General features: G+C 40.0%; 2 protein-coding genes across 2 annotated transcripts in view; one reads left to right on the top strand and one right to left on the bottom strand.

Annotated features, from left to right (window-relative positions):
- The window catches only part of WWTR1 (WW domain containing transcription regulator 1), a 68,726-nt gene extending 64,716 nt beyond the window's left edge, over positions 1-4,010 (top strand). Inside the window, exon 6 of the mRNA XM_030495603.2 lies at positions 147-4,010. Within this exon, the coding sequence (XP_030351463.1) occupies positions 147-331 (185 nt within the window). The 3' untranslated portion in view covers positions 332-4,010. The remainder of the gene's footprint in view (positions 1-146) is intronic.
- Positions 4,011-8,785: 4,775 nt separating this feature from the next.
- TM4SF4 (transmembrane 4 L six family member 4) lies at positions 8,786-13,482 on the bottom strand. Its single transcript, XM_030495882.1, has 5 exons — positions 13,064-13,482; positions 12,706-12,795; positions 10,312-10,445; positions 9,291-9,480; positions 8,786-9,009 (listed from the first exon to the last, which is right to left on the bottom strand). Exons 1-5 carry the CDS (start codon positions 13,235-13,237, stop codon positions 8,992-8,994), a joined length of 606 nt encoding a protein of 201 aa, XP_030351742.1. The 5' UTR covers positions 13,238-13,482; the 3' UTR covers positions 8,786-8,991.
- Positions 13,483-14,899: the final 1,417 nt, after the last annotated feature.

Genomic DNA, 14,899 nt, shown 5'->3' with positions numbered 1-14,899 from the left:
TAGAGGATGGGAACGCTCACAAGTGCTTTCCCATCCCTCAAGAGGATACGAAATGGGGAGTCTAATGTTTATATGGATTGAGCTGGTTTAAATTACCCACAAGATGAGGTTTTGGCATTTAAAAATTTCTTCTTTACTTTTCCTAGGAGAAACTATACCACAAACAACAATGAACATAAATCCACAACAAACACGTTTCCCTGATTTCCTCGACTGTCTTCCAGGAACAAATGTTGATCTTGGGACTCTAGAGTCAGAAGACTTGATCCCTATTCTCAACGATGTGGAGTCAGTACTCAACAAAAATGAGCCCTTCCTTACTTGGCTGTAATCATTCAATGCTGATTTGGCCTACAATGCAATTTAACATTTCTTTTTCCTCTTGAGATAGAGGTAGAATATGTGAAAATGCTCAAGAGATACAACTTACTGCCTTAATGTCTTTTGTTACATCATCTTTATGGTCGGTTTAATCTCTGCCTGGATTTCATTGACACTAATTTAAATATAAAATACACACATATATATATTAAAAAAAATACATATATGCATATATATTTCTTCCTCTTTAAAAACAAGCACACTACTTTACACATCTGTATACTTCTTTACCTTTTCAAACCAGGCAGAAATGTTTCACTTTAAGGACCGAAAATGGGTGGTGTTTGTGCATGTCCCTGACTGATCTCCTAGGTGTTGATTAACATCGAAAACCCTTCATGAATCATCAAAGCTAAATACTAGCTCCCTTGGTTCAAAAAAACATGCACAGCACCAGACCATGAGAGCAGTTTTATTACTGCGTTTATGACAATAGTATAAGAAGGGGGTTTTCTATCAATTTACTTAAGGTTTAAAAATCTTTTTTTTAATTCTTAGTTACTAACCGTGCTGTATGGAATACAGATTAAATCTGATCCATATCAGCCATAATAATTCTCATTATATATTTGCAAAGGCACAAACAGTACTTTTGCAGTTTCTTTTTTCAGTATATTACTGTATAGTTTTTGGAAAAGAAATACTTCCAATCTGAAAGTACCAGAATTGTTTAGCAACATTTTTATACTACAATATTGTTGCAGAATAAACCAGACTGGTACTGACCGCTGCCTTTTACAAACAAAGTAGTGTATTATAAACAAGCATTTTTAAAAAATATCTTAGATTTTGATGTTTATTATATTAAGCACTACAATTTTTTAACTTAACACATGAACAAACAATTTTTATATATATAAAATCTGTGGCAAACATCTTAAATGCAAAAACATTCTTTTAAAAGCAGGTCTGAAAATGTGGCACAACTTGTTAATGTCATATGTAGCGGGAAAAAGCCTTATTCATACTGTTTTCAGTAATGTTTTAACTGACAATGTCAAAATACATGTAGTTGTTTACATGAAAAAATATGGTAACTTTATCAGGGCAATGCTAAAGCAGTATTGGAACTTGTCTGGTAAAGTTGCTTAGTTGTTAAGTCTTTCATTTACTGCAGTTGGTATACAGGACACAAGGTGTGTTCTGAGTATTTCTACCTGTTGTATATCCTACAAATACTTCTTTATCAGAGGTTTGGGACTGAGAAGGCATCAAGGACATTAAGCTTGCAGTTCCCCTGAAATGCAAATGAAGTCCTAAAATTCTTAAATATTTTGAAATTATATTATTTATAATCTATGAATTTAAGCTTTTTATATTGAAAAATATGTCTTTTTATGAAAGGCATTAAAACTTTTCTCTAAGCTTAGTCTGGGCTATGTAGAGAGAGAAAGAGATGTAGCACTCAGTGTAAATGTGTATTTGGCAGGTCTGATAACACTTAACAAGGTCTTACTGATGCACCGGAATATTGATCACTAAAAACTTTTCCATCTGGTTGGGTGAAGGTAGGTGAAAAGGTCAGAGGTGAAGAGATGGGAATATGGAGGAGGTTTGGAAGACAAATGATCACGTAACAGATGTAGATCCTTGCCAGGAAGGGTTGTTGCAGATAGAGATACACAGAAAATGCATCGTCAGTGTTCAGTAAAAAATGTAATGGAAGAACTTGATGCAATGAACTGCCTTGTCAATGGTGAACTGCTGGGTGTACACGATACCAGAGGGTGGAAAATAAACAGCAAACACACCCAAATTTTGAAAAAAAGTGGTGGAAGGCAAAGACCTACAGTCATAAAGTTTTACTACATAGGGAAAAGTAGCTCTTTTAATGGGTTGGTTTTTTGGGTTTGGGTTGTGGTTTTGTTTTTTTTTTTAATAGAAAATGAGATGTGACAGCAGAGTTGTGTCTGCACAGGATTTAATTACTGAATGGGCATTGTGTTTATTTTTTTGGAGGGGTTATTTGTTGTTTTGGGATTTTGGGGGTTTTTTAATTATTTTTGCTAGTGCTAACTATTGATATAGCAGAAATTTATTTTCAGCAAACAGGGGACCGGCCAGGGCTGACCAATATTACTGTAACTACGATTAATCTCTCTCTTTTAAGGGTTTCTTCAGGTTGTCAGCCTAAACAAAAACCAGATGGTCCTAAGGCTTTGTTCTTTAGTGACATGACTGACTTAGAGATTTTTTAGCATCTGGTTGTGATGCTGACTTGTAAGGCAACTCGTCAGCATGGCGTGATTGGCCTAGCAAGCTGAAAGCTGTTGGTGCTAGAACACTTCACAGTAGCTGCAGATCTGAGCTGTAGCGTGTCTCAGTTGATACTACTTGTCATTAGATTATGTTTAGAAAATGCAGTTTTTTCATTTGCTAGTAAATCTGTACTATTGTAAATTTAAGTTTTGTCATAGTAGAAGATACTCCAAGCAGATCAGGTTCTCTACTGGTGTGCATTAGCTAACCTGTGTTGACTTCTGTTTGGCTACACTGATTTCATCAACTGCAGGCCATGTGTCTTACAGTGAAACCCAATGCTGTTTTCTTGTAAAGTCACAAAAGATGTTTATCAGAATTGTGAAGCTACAAACTTGATTCCTCTTTCATTGGTGTTTCAGGTGGCTAAGTGTCTTGGTTCAAAGACCTTAAAGAGGTAAAACAATCAGAAACTCTTTCCCTATTGCTTCCATAATAAACCAGCTGTGCAAAACAATACTTACAGTGTAAAACAACTGCCAGAATCTTAGGTCAGATCTTTACTCAGTCATGAGCTGAATCATGGTTAAGTTAAAAGCCATTCTTTATACTGTAAACTTTTCTTTTTTGTAATGGAGAGGATGTGTCAGATGAAGAGCAGCAACAACAAAATTATTTTTTATAAAGTTCTCTTTTTCTAAAAGTTTCTAGCTTTAAACAGGCTATGGCAGAACTTTTAAGTACTCAAAGCATATGCAATTCTTCTGAAACTAAATTTATAGACGACAATGTATTGCTTACTACTTCAGGTTTTGAACATTCACTTTACTTAATGCACACTGTCTGCTTGTAGTATATATACATCAAATGTGCCAGCTGGATAGATTTACTGTCAACCATCACTGAGGGTGGCATATGTAAGTCTCAGTGATACAGGAGTAATGGGATGTTGTTAATTACAGCTTGTATTCTGGTAATACTGTCAGAATTGGGGAGGGATTGGGTTTGACTTTTTGACAACAAATGCTGTTTGAGGGAAGGATTTAAATGTCTATTTTAAACACGGAAAAATATGAGTGTTCAAATAAACTTGTTTCCTAATATGCTACATCCATGTACATGCTAGTACTTTAACTTTTTTATTTACTTTTTTCATTTTGTTATATGACATGTGTGAGCATTTGTTTTTGAGTACCTTGCAACAGATCGTATGTATCAAAAGCAATCAGATCAAACTGTTGTATCCAGGGTTTGATTCTGGGTTTTTTACTATTTCTTTGATCTTGTACATGAAAACCAAATATAAATGAACTTAAAGATTTTGGATGCATATTGGTTTATTAAATTGTTTCTTTTTTTCTTTGGAGAATTTTAGTATGTGCTTCCCAGAGAACTGTGTAACACTGCTTGGAATAAAGGTACAGACATACTATTCTGTGCAAAAGGCATAAATTTTTAATTAAATGATGAGCTCTTAGCAAATCAGATAGATAGGTTATTTTACCCTTACGTTTTAGTTTATTGGCAGTTGTTATGGCCATTAGTGGTAGTTACAGTTTTACTTATAATGCCTACAACATGTTCCTCTACAGTGCCACCATTACGTGTTTCTTTTAGTGGCACCTTGCAATTGATAATTCACTGACACAAATGTTTTGTTACGATTTGGTTTAATACCTTTATCTCTAAGTAGAAGAGTTAACACCAAGTCCATTTGCTGCCAAGTTCTGTTTTGGGGACTTGAGTAGTGCACTGTTTTCAGTCTGATCCCTTATTCAAGAAGCATCCTAAATTCTGCATTAAGAAAATACTGTGTTCTTTCCCAGGAACAAACCATGAAACCTAAACAACCAGGCTTGTCTTTCCTGCCATGGTACATGATCAAATGCAACTGTTACTATTAATTAACACTCTTCTTGAATCGTTCCCTTACATAATTTATTCTAATTAATTGTTAGAATGCTTCTAACAGTATCTTGCATTTACATAAAGAAGTTGTGGAACCTCCGCTGAACAGAAATGCAAAGTGTATTAGTTGTTTTGAGAAATGTGTTTGCTAATTCATGGTTTCTTTACTTGGGAATATTAATCAAGTATTTTTTTGGCAGAAACACTGAATGTGTGTTTGTTTATGAAGGCCATTCTGTTTATTCCTAATGAAGCTCTCCGTCCAAGCTGCTCAGTGGTGCTCTGCAGATTGCTGCTCCTGTGTGATGTTGACTCAGAGCTGTAATAAAACCATTTGTCAGGGAGGGATTTCCCGAGATTGTGGTGTGCTGAAAGCCCCAGGCGTTTCAGAGGAAGCATGTCAGTACTCTGGCTTTCTCAGATAACAGTTTAATGTAGCAGTCCTATAGACAGGCCTTCTGTTCTGGTTTCTGTGCGTGAGTTCAGGAAGCCATTTCGGGCTGCACGGACAACTGCACAGCTGCAAAGGATCCCGGTGCCAGCATTCTCTCCTGGGTGAGGGTGCACACCTTGCCCCTGGGAATCTCACCTCTCACACCAGTTTCCACAGAGTTCTGTCGGGAGAGCATCCTGACATGGTTATTTTCAGTGTGGTACTTAAGCCTGTTCTTAAGCCTTTTTGCTACCTGCTCCTCAAAGCTTACTCTTCCCTGTACCATCAGCAGTGCCTATGTCCCCCACCAGGTACCTTTTTATTCTTCAAAATGCGATGGCTAGAATATTTTGGAAACATTAGGACCCCGTGTTGGGGCGAGGGTTGTTTTATTTTCTTCTAAAAACAAGCCCTCTTTAAGCTGGAGTGTACGGAATTCCCTTAGGACAAGGGGAGCGAGGACGGGCAGGGCAGGGAAGCCACGAGGTAGGGACTAAGGTGAGGAGAAGGAGGGGGGAAAGACCCCGCCCGAGGCCACCTGGCTCTGCCCAGTCGGGACGCGGCAGGGCCGGTCCTCCCGCCGTCACCTCAGGTGGTCGCTCCCGGGCCGCTGGCCCGCCCGGGCTGCGGCTCTCACCTTGTCCTCCGGAACGCCGCGGGACGGCGCGGCCGGGATGAGAGACGTCGGCAGCAGGTAGGAGAAGACGATGCGGGAAGACCTCGGCGCCTTCCCGGTCTCTGTGGGCCGAAGGCGGGGGAGCTATTCGATGGCTCCCGCTGTTTTGTTGGCCGGGGCTGCTGCGCAGGGCTCGGTCGGGCCGGCCTGGGGCTGCGCCAGTGGGGTTGGGCCGTGACTCAGTCCTTGCTTCCGCGGGGTCGGGTCGGTGGCGCCTCTCGACCCCGCTATTGCCCGGGTGGGCGCTGGGCGAGCTGCAGGAGGCGCAGCAGACCGCGGGGCAGGCGGGAGGGAGCGATGCAGACCGGAGCCGGGCGCTGCCGCTGGTCCTGCACCCTCAGCAGCCGGGAGATCCCCCGGCAGGTGAGAGGTGCACATCCAAAGGCGGTGGAGACCCTCCACTGGCCCCCCTTTCTGCGCGTACTAGTGTCCAAGTATTGCCGTAAACTTAACTAGCACAGTTAGTTAGTAGACTCTCTTTCTCAGTGCCAATGAATGATATTTTTCGGTTTGGGTTGTTTGGATCCACAGGTGGGAGCAATTTTTATTTCAGCAAAGGGTCCTGCAGCAAATGAGCAGTGGCAGGTGGAGGATAATGGTTGTGCTTCTCATGTGAAGATGCCTATAAAAAGTCCCATTGTATTGGCAGAGCTTTTGTGATTTCAGTTAAACGGTGCGTTCTGTCCCCATGAAAGAGTAATTTGGCAAGGAAAAACTTCAGAGGTGTTTTATCTGGGTTTTTATTCTTGTCCATCGCTGATACCAGTGTTCACCCTCAGGGCAAAGACCCCACTTGTATGAGTGTGGTAGAACAAGTCAGTCTCCCAATCCTTGGGCATCAGGAGTTGTTGCGGAGTTTGCTGTTGTTTGACCTGGGGCTGGTTACACCATGAGTAATGTAGAAGTCATGAAGGGCAAACTAAAGTTGAAGTGGGGGCAGGTGATGAACATTCAAGACTAGAATGATGTTAGAAAACATTCTTTGCTCTTGGCTAAACAATTGTCTTTTGACTTTGTGTATGTTAACTTCCTAATTTTGGAAATTAACCTTTTGAAAAAGTTGCCAGTTAGATAATGCATTATTCCAGACAGGTGATGCTGTACTGTGGTTAATGTGTCATCTTGTTGCAGTCTATTGGAGACAATCAATAAAGAGAGCTCCAACTGTATACAGTTTAGCCATGCAGGGGCACCGGTTTTGTCAGGCAGAAGTTGAAATGCATGGGCTCAAACTCACATGCACACACTCCATGTGTTGTAATCTGAGTTGTTAAATAACTTGTGTGTTAAATAATTATGTAAACTCTCAGCTGAAACGATGCCCCTCAATGTCAAAATTGCTCTCAGCACCTGGTCAACCAGCACTGAGCAGCCAGTTTTTGTGAGTGAATAACGAAGGTTCAGATAACATATGCATCTCTGAGATTTTACAGACAATACTAATATTTTTCCTTTAGGCTACTAGGATTTCTATATTTGTGTAAGTGTTGATATTTGTATGCACTGAGTATGGTGTTCAAGTTGGTCAGGACTACTGAGGTCAGGTTTAACACTTTCAGTTCTCCCTGTTTGTGGTTTCTCTCTTGGCACCATCTTTCTGTGTCTAACGCTGTACTCTCTTTACCTGTAACTTCTCTACCAGGAGTACCACTGGCCTGTTACGTCTTTCTTTGTCACAACAATCTGTGATCAGTCCCACCCCTTGATTTTACTGGGTGCCTTGCTCAGTAAAAACAGAGAGAGCAATCTCCAATTACTGCAGAACTGACAATGGGATAAGTGTGATTCTCATGAAGTTAAATGCTAGGGGAGAGCCTCAGATGTTAATCACAACTGAATAGATTTAGGAACAGTCCTCTTGGCTCTTAAAAATGCTAGATCAGCTAAGCTGCTGATTCCAGTTCATTTATGCTTGCTCAATAGATCCCAAGGCCAAGGTGCAAATGCAGTCCAGGTTATGAGATGAAATGTGTGTGTCTTGTCTCAGTATCTACTAGATATTAGCTCATGTTAGAAAACCATAGTGTACTTGGGCATCTTTTAAGCATTGACTCATGCACCACCCGTTGTGGTGTTATTTGTTATCCCAAGTCTCCCACAAAGATTATGTATTCTGTTTATTAATATATCAAAATTGTACACTATGCAGCCACCCGCCTCTTTGTTGAATGGTGCTGAGAAACATTCCATGTTCCCAAAGACTTCATATAAATAAAATGAGACAAATGTGAGATGAGGTGCGGGACAGCTGCTAACCACAGATGAAAGAATAGATGTAAGATAGTTGCATCAGTGGGTGGTGATGTAAAGGGTGCGCTCGGATTCCCCAGCAATGCAGTAGAACAGGTGGGAGAGACAGCTGTTTCTGAAGAGGTTTTTTTATCATTACTTTTATCATCTTGCACAATGTATCACTGAGGCTGCTTTGCTTTTATTAATGTACCTAAATCTAGCTATTTCACATTTTTGCATATTGCTCACCAGCTTTTAGTGCTTCTGAGTACTTTTTAAGTTCTTGAGATATCTCTAATATAGCTGCATAGTACATGAAATACATTTTCTGAAAGCACAGGCCACACAATCATCTGAACTCGGAGATTTTTAAGAACAGGTTACACGGACGTCTTACAAAGTATTTTAAGTGTTGATTGTGCTGCCTTTGTGTGCAAAGGTAGGCTCCAAAGATGCCTCCCAGATCTGTTTAGCTGTGACTCTTCAGTCACTGCATCACCTTCGTTAGACAAGAGATCACAGTGGGTTAGTGCCACAAACAGGGGGCTAAAAGCCCTTTTACTTCATAAGTAGAAACACATTAGTTTACTTATGGTGAATATTTCTCCATCATTAAATTGCACAGGCTGTGTAGTTTCTGTATGAGAGATTTCAAGACGAGGATTACAGGTCTAGAATATATTTCAGCATGTAAATAGATATGTAGGTCTCTTGGGTTTGGAAAAGAGAAGTCCTCACTTTTCCACGTAACATAAACATACTCAAAAGAAAAAAAAAAAAAGACTTGTGGTATTTCCAGTTGATAAACCTCAAGAGAAAATAGACACAACTGCATTACAGCTGAGCTTGTACCAGCAGCATTTGGTGATCCCCAGTTGGAAAGTTGACTCAGGAGAGAAAATATTTTGCCTGAGAATATCCCGTTTTAGATAGAAACTGTTTTACAAAAATAAATATGAATGTTAGAGTTTAATTTCACTTATTTTATTCCATGATGAGAGCTTTCAGGAAGGCTAGAAAGGGAGTCAGGGCTTCATAAGGGGAAGTGCCCTTCATTCTCATCTTCTTAGCTGGAGATGATGCATCTGAAGGCTGCTTTACGCAACGGTTGCAAAAAGGAGCCTCCCAAGATAAAGAAGGTTGTGTGCAATATTCATATTCTCTAGACAGTTCCATTTCCCTGGAATAATAAAAGCATGGAGATAATTTAGTGGCTACCATTCCTGTGACTTTCAAATGTTTTTATGATTTCCCAGTGGCTATGGAATAAACACCCTAAATATGGACTGAGATCATATTTTCAGCACCTGGGGACATTATAGGGCTTCAGCTGTATTTAAGAAAACATGATCATGGCACTGAATGAAGGCTAGTTTAGTTTTTCAGACTGTCAGCTAGTCAAGTGTGCATACATCTATTATCAGTACAAAAAACAGCAAAAGGAAACAATCAGTTGCTCACCCCACAACATCCGCAACATTTGCAGTCCCCACAGATTGTTCCAAATAGGCCGTTCACCGCTTGAATGCCACAGAGCACTGCCTGGATCCCACTCATGATGAGCAGCAAGGAGAAGAGGGTCAAGTTCCATGGGACAATGTTTTCAGGTGACTGACATAAGTCCCACAGCGTGTGGTTAGAAAGGTAATCCCTGTGAGGGGGGAAAACAGTTATGAAGAAGATGACGTTAGCTCACAGAGAGGTGGTCTGTCACAAGCTGTTGCTGTTGTGATACAGCTGAGTCTCTGTTAGCTTTAATTACTGCAAGAAATAATTTCCATTATTGCACTGGTGCTATGTATCTAGAACATAATTTTGCTTTAGTTTCTAGGTCAATTGAAGCAATTGGCTGGGGAAGACTGCATTAAAGATTCTGAGGCGGTGAGTTTACTGCACCTCTCGTTGGTCTGTTCTGCTAGGGCCTGCTCTCCTTGGTAACACATTGTACCCTGTTTTCAGTTGGACCTTTGCTGGCTTCAGCCCTCAGCAACTGGATTGCTAGGGGTTGCTCATGTTCTTTACACCACCTCTCTGAAAGTGATAAATATACATGACAGCAAATGTGTTTGAGCTGCAGTGTGAGGAACAGACAACTTCCAAATTCCATAACCAAGATAAAATAATACATTGATACTAATTATTTGCATGCCATCAAATTTCAATATAAGATGTCACTGCTGTTCATCTAGGTGGAATTTATCTCCATATACTGCTTATCATCCCAGGAGTAACCTAGAAAGCTGTGCATTTCTCTTTATGGGCTCCTTTGAAACTCATTAGTTTTAATGGTACTTGCTATTCTTCATATCTGCTCTTGAACCTTACTTAGTATTGCTGTGTGTTGCTGGCTCTTCCAAGAGCTTCCATCTTGTCGACAAATGGTACAATTCCCATTTTCATACAACAGATTTGAAAGTTAAATCATACAACAAACTTAAAATTTATAACTTTTTTTTTTTTTTTCCTGATTGTCTTGTCTTACCCCTCCTTGAAAGGATAGGTCCAGTCTGTTCCTGTGTTGCATTTAGGGCCTCTGTTTATGGCTACTGCTGACAAAATAAAGCAGTATCCAGCTCCCGCAACTCCAACTGCAGCAAATATTATAGAAGAAAACATCTGATAAAAAGAAAAATCATGTTATTTTTGTTCTCATTCAAACAATGAAATGTACCCTATTAATGTGAATGTGTATTCCATGAATTCAGCTCTTAATGGGCCTACACTCTGAACAGCTGAAGTATATTAGTTCACAATTACATAACAGATGTGTAACGCATACCTGCACTGGTATTTAAAAGCTTTAAAACAATTGGCACCATTTGTCTGAAGGCAAAAGAGGTAGATGCTGTCACAGTAGGTGGCACGTCTCCCCTTCGGACAGTGTTTGTCCAACTGTCCTCATCTTGTTCAAGGTCTTGAGTTTCACTGAAGGGGAAGTCTTTCTCAAGACATACAAGCAAGACTGAGGTCTTGGACCACTCAAGACATTAAAGAAAATAATCTACAGTATGCTTTACAAGTTAGCTTTGGTATCTTCGTCACATTTGTACCAAGTAATTCTATTTTTCCTTCCTGAGTCTCCCCTTCAGGTTCCATATTGGTATACTTTATCTCCTCACAGGTACTTGTCAGCATTAGTTCTAATAGTGCAATTGGAATGGATTGGAAAGGACGTCTTTATCTTTCTGGCTTTCCATTATGGCATTTTTATGTACTGCTATGAAAATAATCTGATATACTGATATCAGATATGTAATATGATACGTACTGATATGTAAGTAAATATACTGGTGCGTAATAATGCAAAAACTAATGCTCTGCTGGAATTCTGAAGCACTTGTAGCCATAATAGTTTGTAGGTAGAGGTAGTGCTTTTTATTGGATCAAAGAGATATAGGTAGAGGGAAAAAAGATGACTGACTGTCAGCTTTTGTTCAGACCTCATCATGAGACTCTTGACTGTTGACATGCATTTTTATCTTGATATAGCTGATGGGGCTAACTTAAACATTATGTTTATTTAGTAGACATCATAATAACAGTGTTTCTGCTAACATACCAGACCAAATTCAGTTCTCAGTCATGCTGTGGTAAGGCCACTGGGACTCTCTCAGTACAGTGTAAGTACTCTCTCAGTACAGTGTAAGTACTCTCACAGTACTTAGTACCTGTGACTGCATTAATACACCCAGTTTCTCAGTCAACTGAACTCTCACGAGTACTCGGCAAGGTTCTGCACTGCAGGACGTGGGTTGCTGTATGGGCAGCACCGTGCCCATGGCTTTGCTACACACGGCAGTGGGAGCACAGGCACCCACCACCGGTCACTCCCTGTATAACTGTGCACCTGGTTCAGCTGTGTTGCAGAGATGTGAGTGGCCCCCCAGCGGCAAAACATTAGTAATTTTGGTAGTCCCTGGGTTATATATGGTTTTTAAAGCTAAACTAAGATATGTTCACTGCTAACAGAACATTGATAATACAGTGTAGTGAGGAGAAATATGTGGCTCCATTCACACACTCCCCCTCCCCCCCGAAGTTCCACCTGGTTTGTTGGGATTGCATGAATACAGATGGCATCAAAGACAGGATTTAGGCAAGGCTCCTTGTTAACCTCGTAGTCGTGATTCTTTTCCTATTTGCTTTTTCCTTTTTTTTTTTTTTCCCCTCCACTTGAAAACCTGCTTCTTGGTGAAAAAGTGTAATGATCTACTCGAGCCAAACTATTTCAAAAGGACAGACTTTCCTACTAGAAATATGTTTATTTTTTCTTTAATCTCATTTTTAAACCAAAATGCTTGAAATGTTTACTAGCATCTGAAGGTATCCATCTAAAACTTTTCACTTCTCATGTTAAAGGAAGCTATAAATTCAAAGTGGGGCCTGGTATACCCAGCTTTAAGTAGAAGGTTGGATTAGGTAGCCTCTCAGCGGTCTCTTCCAACCTGAAGTTTCCTATGAACCTAATGAGGTACTTGCAGCCCAATGTGTGGGTCTGTGATGAGTTGGGAATGTAGTGCCCAACTGTCAGAATAATTTTTAAAACTGACAACAAAAAAATGTCTAAAGTGAGAACTGTCATGCTCTGCAAAACAAAGTGCAGTCTTTCAGAAATTAGTTTTAATTGTGATAGCAACTGTAAGTATCTTGTGATATTAAAATACATCAAGTTGTTGTACCTGTGGCACAGAATCAAAGGCATAATGCAGTTTTTACAGCCTGCTATTTCTACTTCCCAGTGCTCAGACAAATGGCAGGACTTTGTGTCCTGCACTCTGGTCACCATCTGTACAGTCTCTCAATGACTGTGAGCAGAAGATACATATATTGGTAATAATTTAGCTTTTACTTCTTTGCAGTGTTTCTTCTCACTTACCGCAAACCTCTTTCCACAGCCCTCATTACCACAGCATCCACAGCAATCATTATTCTTAAGGCCCAAAAATACCAAGGCAGGAAAGATCATCTATCAATAACAAAAATACAGTTTGAATTAGGATGAATTCAAGTTACATTTGATTTAAATGTAACAGTTCTGTGTATTTTTTTTTTTCTTATCACTAAATTAAGCTACTTAATGCAAAACTGTTGGATGACTTGTAACTTCTTTGTTTATCAGAGAAGATTTTGCAGTTGTGGAACCTGCATTTGAGGTACTGAGGAAATTCAGCAATGCAAAGTCATGGTGTGGGGGGGGGGGGGGAAGGTGGGAATATCTGAATTTATATACTCACCAATATACCAGATCCCAAGATCCCTCCAAAGTACCAGACCTCATCTGTAATGTGCAGATTGTTGTCAATCACTTTTCCTCCAGGGAAAAACAATAAAATGTTAGCGAGGGTACATAGCACAGCCAGGGGGATAAGAGTGGTTCCCAGGCACTTAGCACAACTTCCTGTGCACATTGCTTTTTTAAATAAATGGTAAACGCAGTTGAAGGCAGAGGAGAAATCTCTCAGACGTTCTTAGAACGGCTCTATAAAAAGGAGCTCCTCAGTGTACTTCACAAAATCCAGTTTCCGCCGTGTCTTTAGAGGAGCTGAGCCTGTAGAATGCTCCCTTCAGAGATGTTGCTGCAGTTGACCAGAAATGCAGCGTGCTGGTTATTTATACATTCTTGCAGCCGTGATGTCAATTTTCTGAACGTCCGTAAATGAAATTACGTTCAATGCAGCCTCTCATTTTACTATGACAACCAATAACCTCTGTTAATGTTTTACTAACATGATGAGACGCTTCATTATCTGAGCTCAGGTCATGGGCAGATATCGTTCTTAGTTCTGGATCATAGTTTTTACAACACGCAGTACTTCTTCACACTACAAAATACTTCTTTGTAAAGACTGACATGAAAACACATAACAAATCAGCTGATATTAAGAACAGCTGTGTGCAAGGGGAAAGCTCTAGTGAATTTTCTTTGGGAAAGTCAAGCTACTAATTTGTTATTCTGAAGCACTCAAACAATTAATAGATTTGTAATAGGTAATGAGTTTTTATGGAGGCAGTGCTTTGCAGCTGGTATCTCTGGAAGGCTAATGATCAAAAGAAGTTTCAGTGGACTTGCTCTTTATATTGTGTCGCTTTGTGTTCTCTAAGGATAATGCGTTCCCTCAAAGCCCAGCATTTCATTTGCACTCAGGCAAAATTTCCACTTAAAATGATGCTGCATGTGGCAGACAGGCTCAGGAGCTCAAACAGAGCCTCACTGGCTTAGCATACAACATTTTATTCAAGCAAGCACCTCTTTTAAACCAGACTCTGCAGATCTTTAACAGGAACTGGATACCTTCTCTATCATATTTATACTTGGTATATTGTCCTGTTGAACTTGTGTTAGGATAATATTTCCCATCAGTCTTCATTCCTAGCAAATAGTGATAGATGCAATTCCACTGCCATCCTTCTATGGACGTAAGAATTCCATGTATTTTGAGATGGACAACAGTTTCCACTTTGCTCAAAGGATAAAGCTCAGGAAATTTTCATTCAAATTTGAAATAAGCTTTTAAAGATGTTTTGAGTCTTTGTTTTGATCCATATAGTGGATCTCTGTTGAATCTTCAAAGACAGGCAGCCCAGAAATATCTAAAATTTTACTTTGTACAACTACAAAATCCCATGAAGTTCATGATATTGAACTGTCCAAAGCTGTATTGAACTGCCCAGAGCTATGGCTTCAGGTTAGTCAGCAATGCTGAATAAGCTGGTTTTCACAGCCACCATCCTTACAGAAATGACACTGAAAGAAATCCAAGTCACTATTCATCTAGACTAATTCCCTAATCTGCTTCATCACAAGCCAGACCAGCAATTGTGTGGATACAGGGAAGCCGGGAGAGCAGGGACGGGGATACCTTGAGCCACCACCAATGCTCAAGAACCAGAGCGTGGGCCTGTCAGGTTTAGGCTTCTTTGCAGAAACAGAAGGATATAAAGCAGCTTTATCAGACCAGAGGGTCAAACCTAATGTTTCTAGGCAAGTATCTTTTTAAGGTAACAGTAATAATATTAGAAATCCTGTTTAATTATACATGCAATTCTTGTAGTCATGAGGTGCAATTGGA

This window comes from Strigops habroptila, chromosome 8 (assembly GCF_004027225.2).
Source record: "Strigops habroptila isolate Jane chromosome 8, bStrHab1.2.pri, whole genome shotgun sequence".
In the NCBI taxonomy this organism is placed as follows: domain Eukaryota; kingdom Metazoa; phylum Chordata; class Aves; order Psittaciformes; family Psittacidae; genus Strigops; species Strigops habroptila.
This window is presented reverse-complemented; position numbering and strand designations above follow the sequence as displayed.

Coding starts and splice junctions, on each gene's coding strand:
- TM4SF4 (XM_030495882.1), bottom strand. CDS start 13,237: ATGTGCACAGGAAGTTGTGCTAAGTGCCTGGGAACCACTCTTATCCCC. Junction 12,796..13,063: donor TCTTGGGATCTGGTATATTG/GTGAGTATATAA, acceptor TGTTATTGATAG/ATGATCTTTCCTGCCTTGGT. Junction 10,446..12,705: donor GCTGTGGAAAGAGGTTTGCG/GTAAGTGAGAAG, acceptor TCTTTTTATCAG/ATGTTTTCTTCTATAATATT.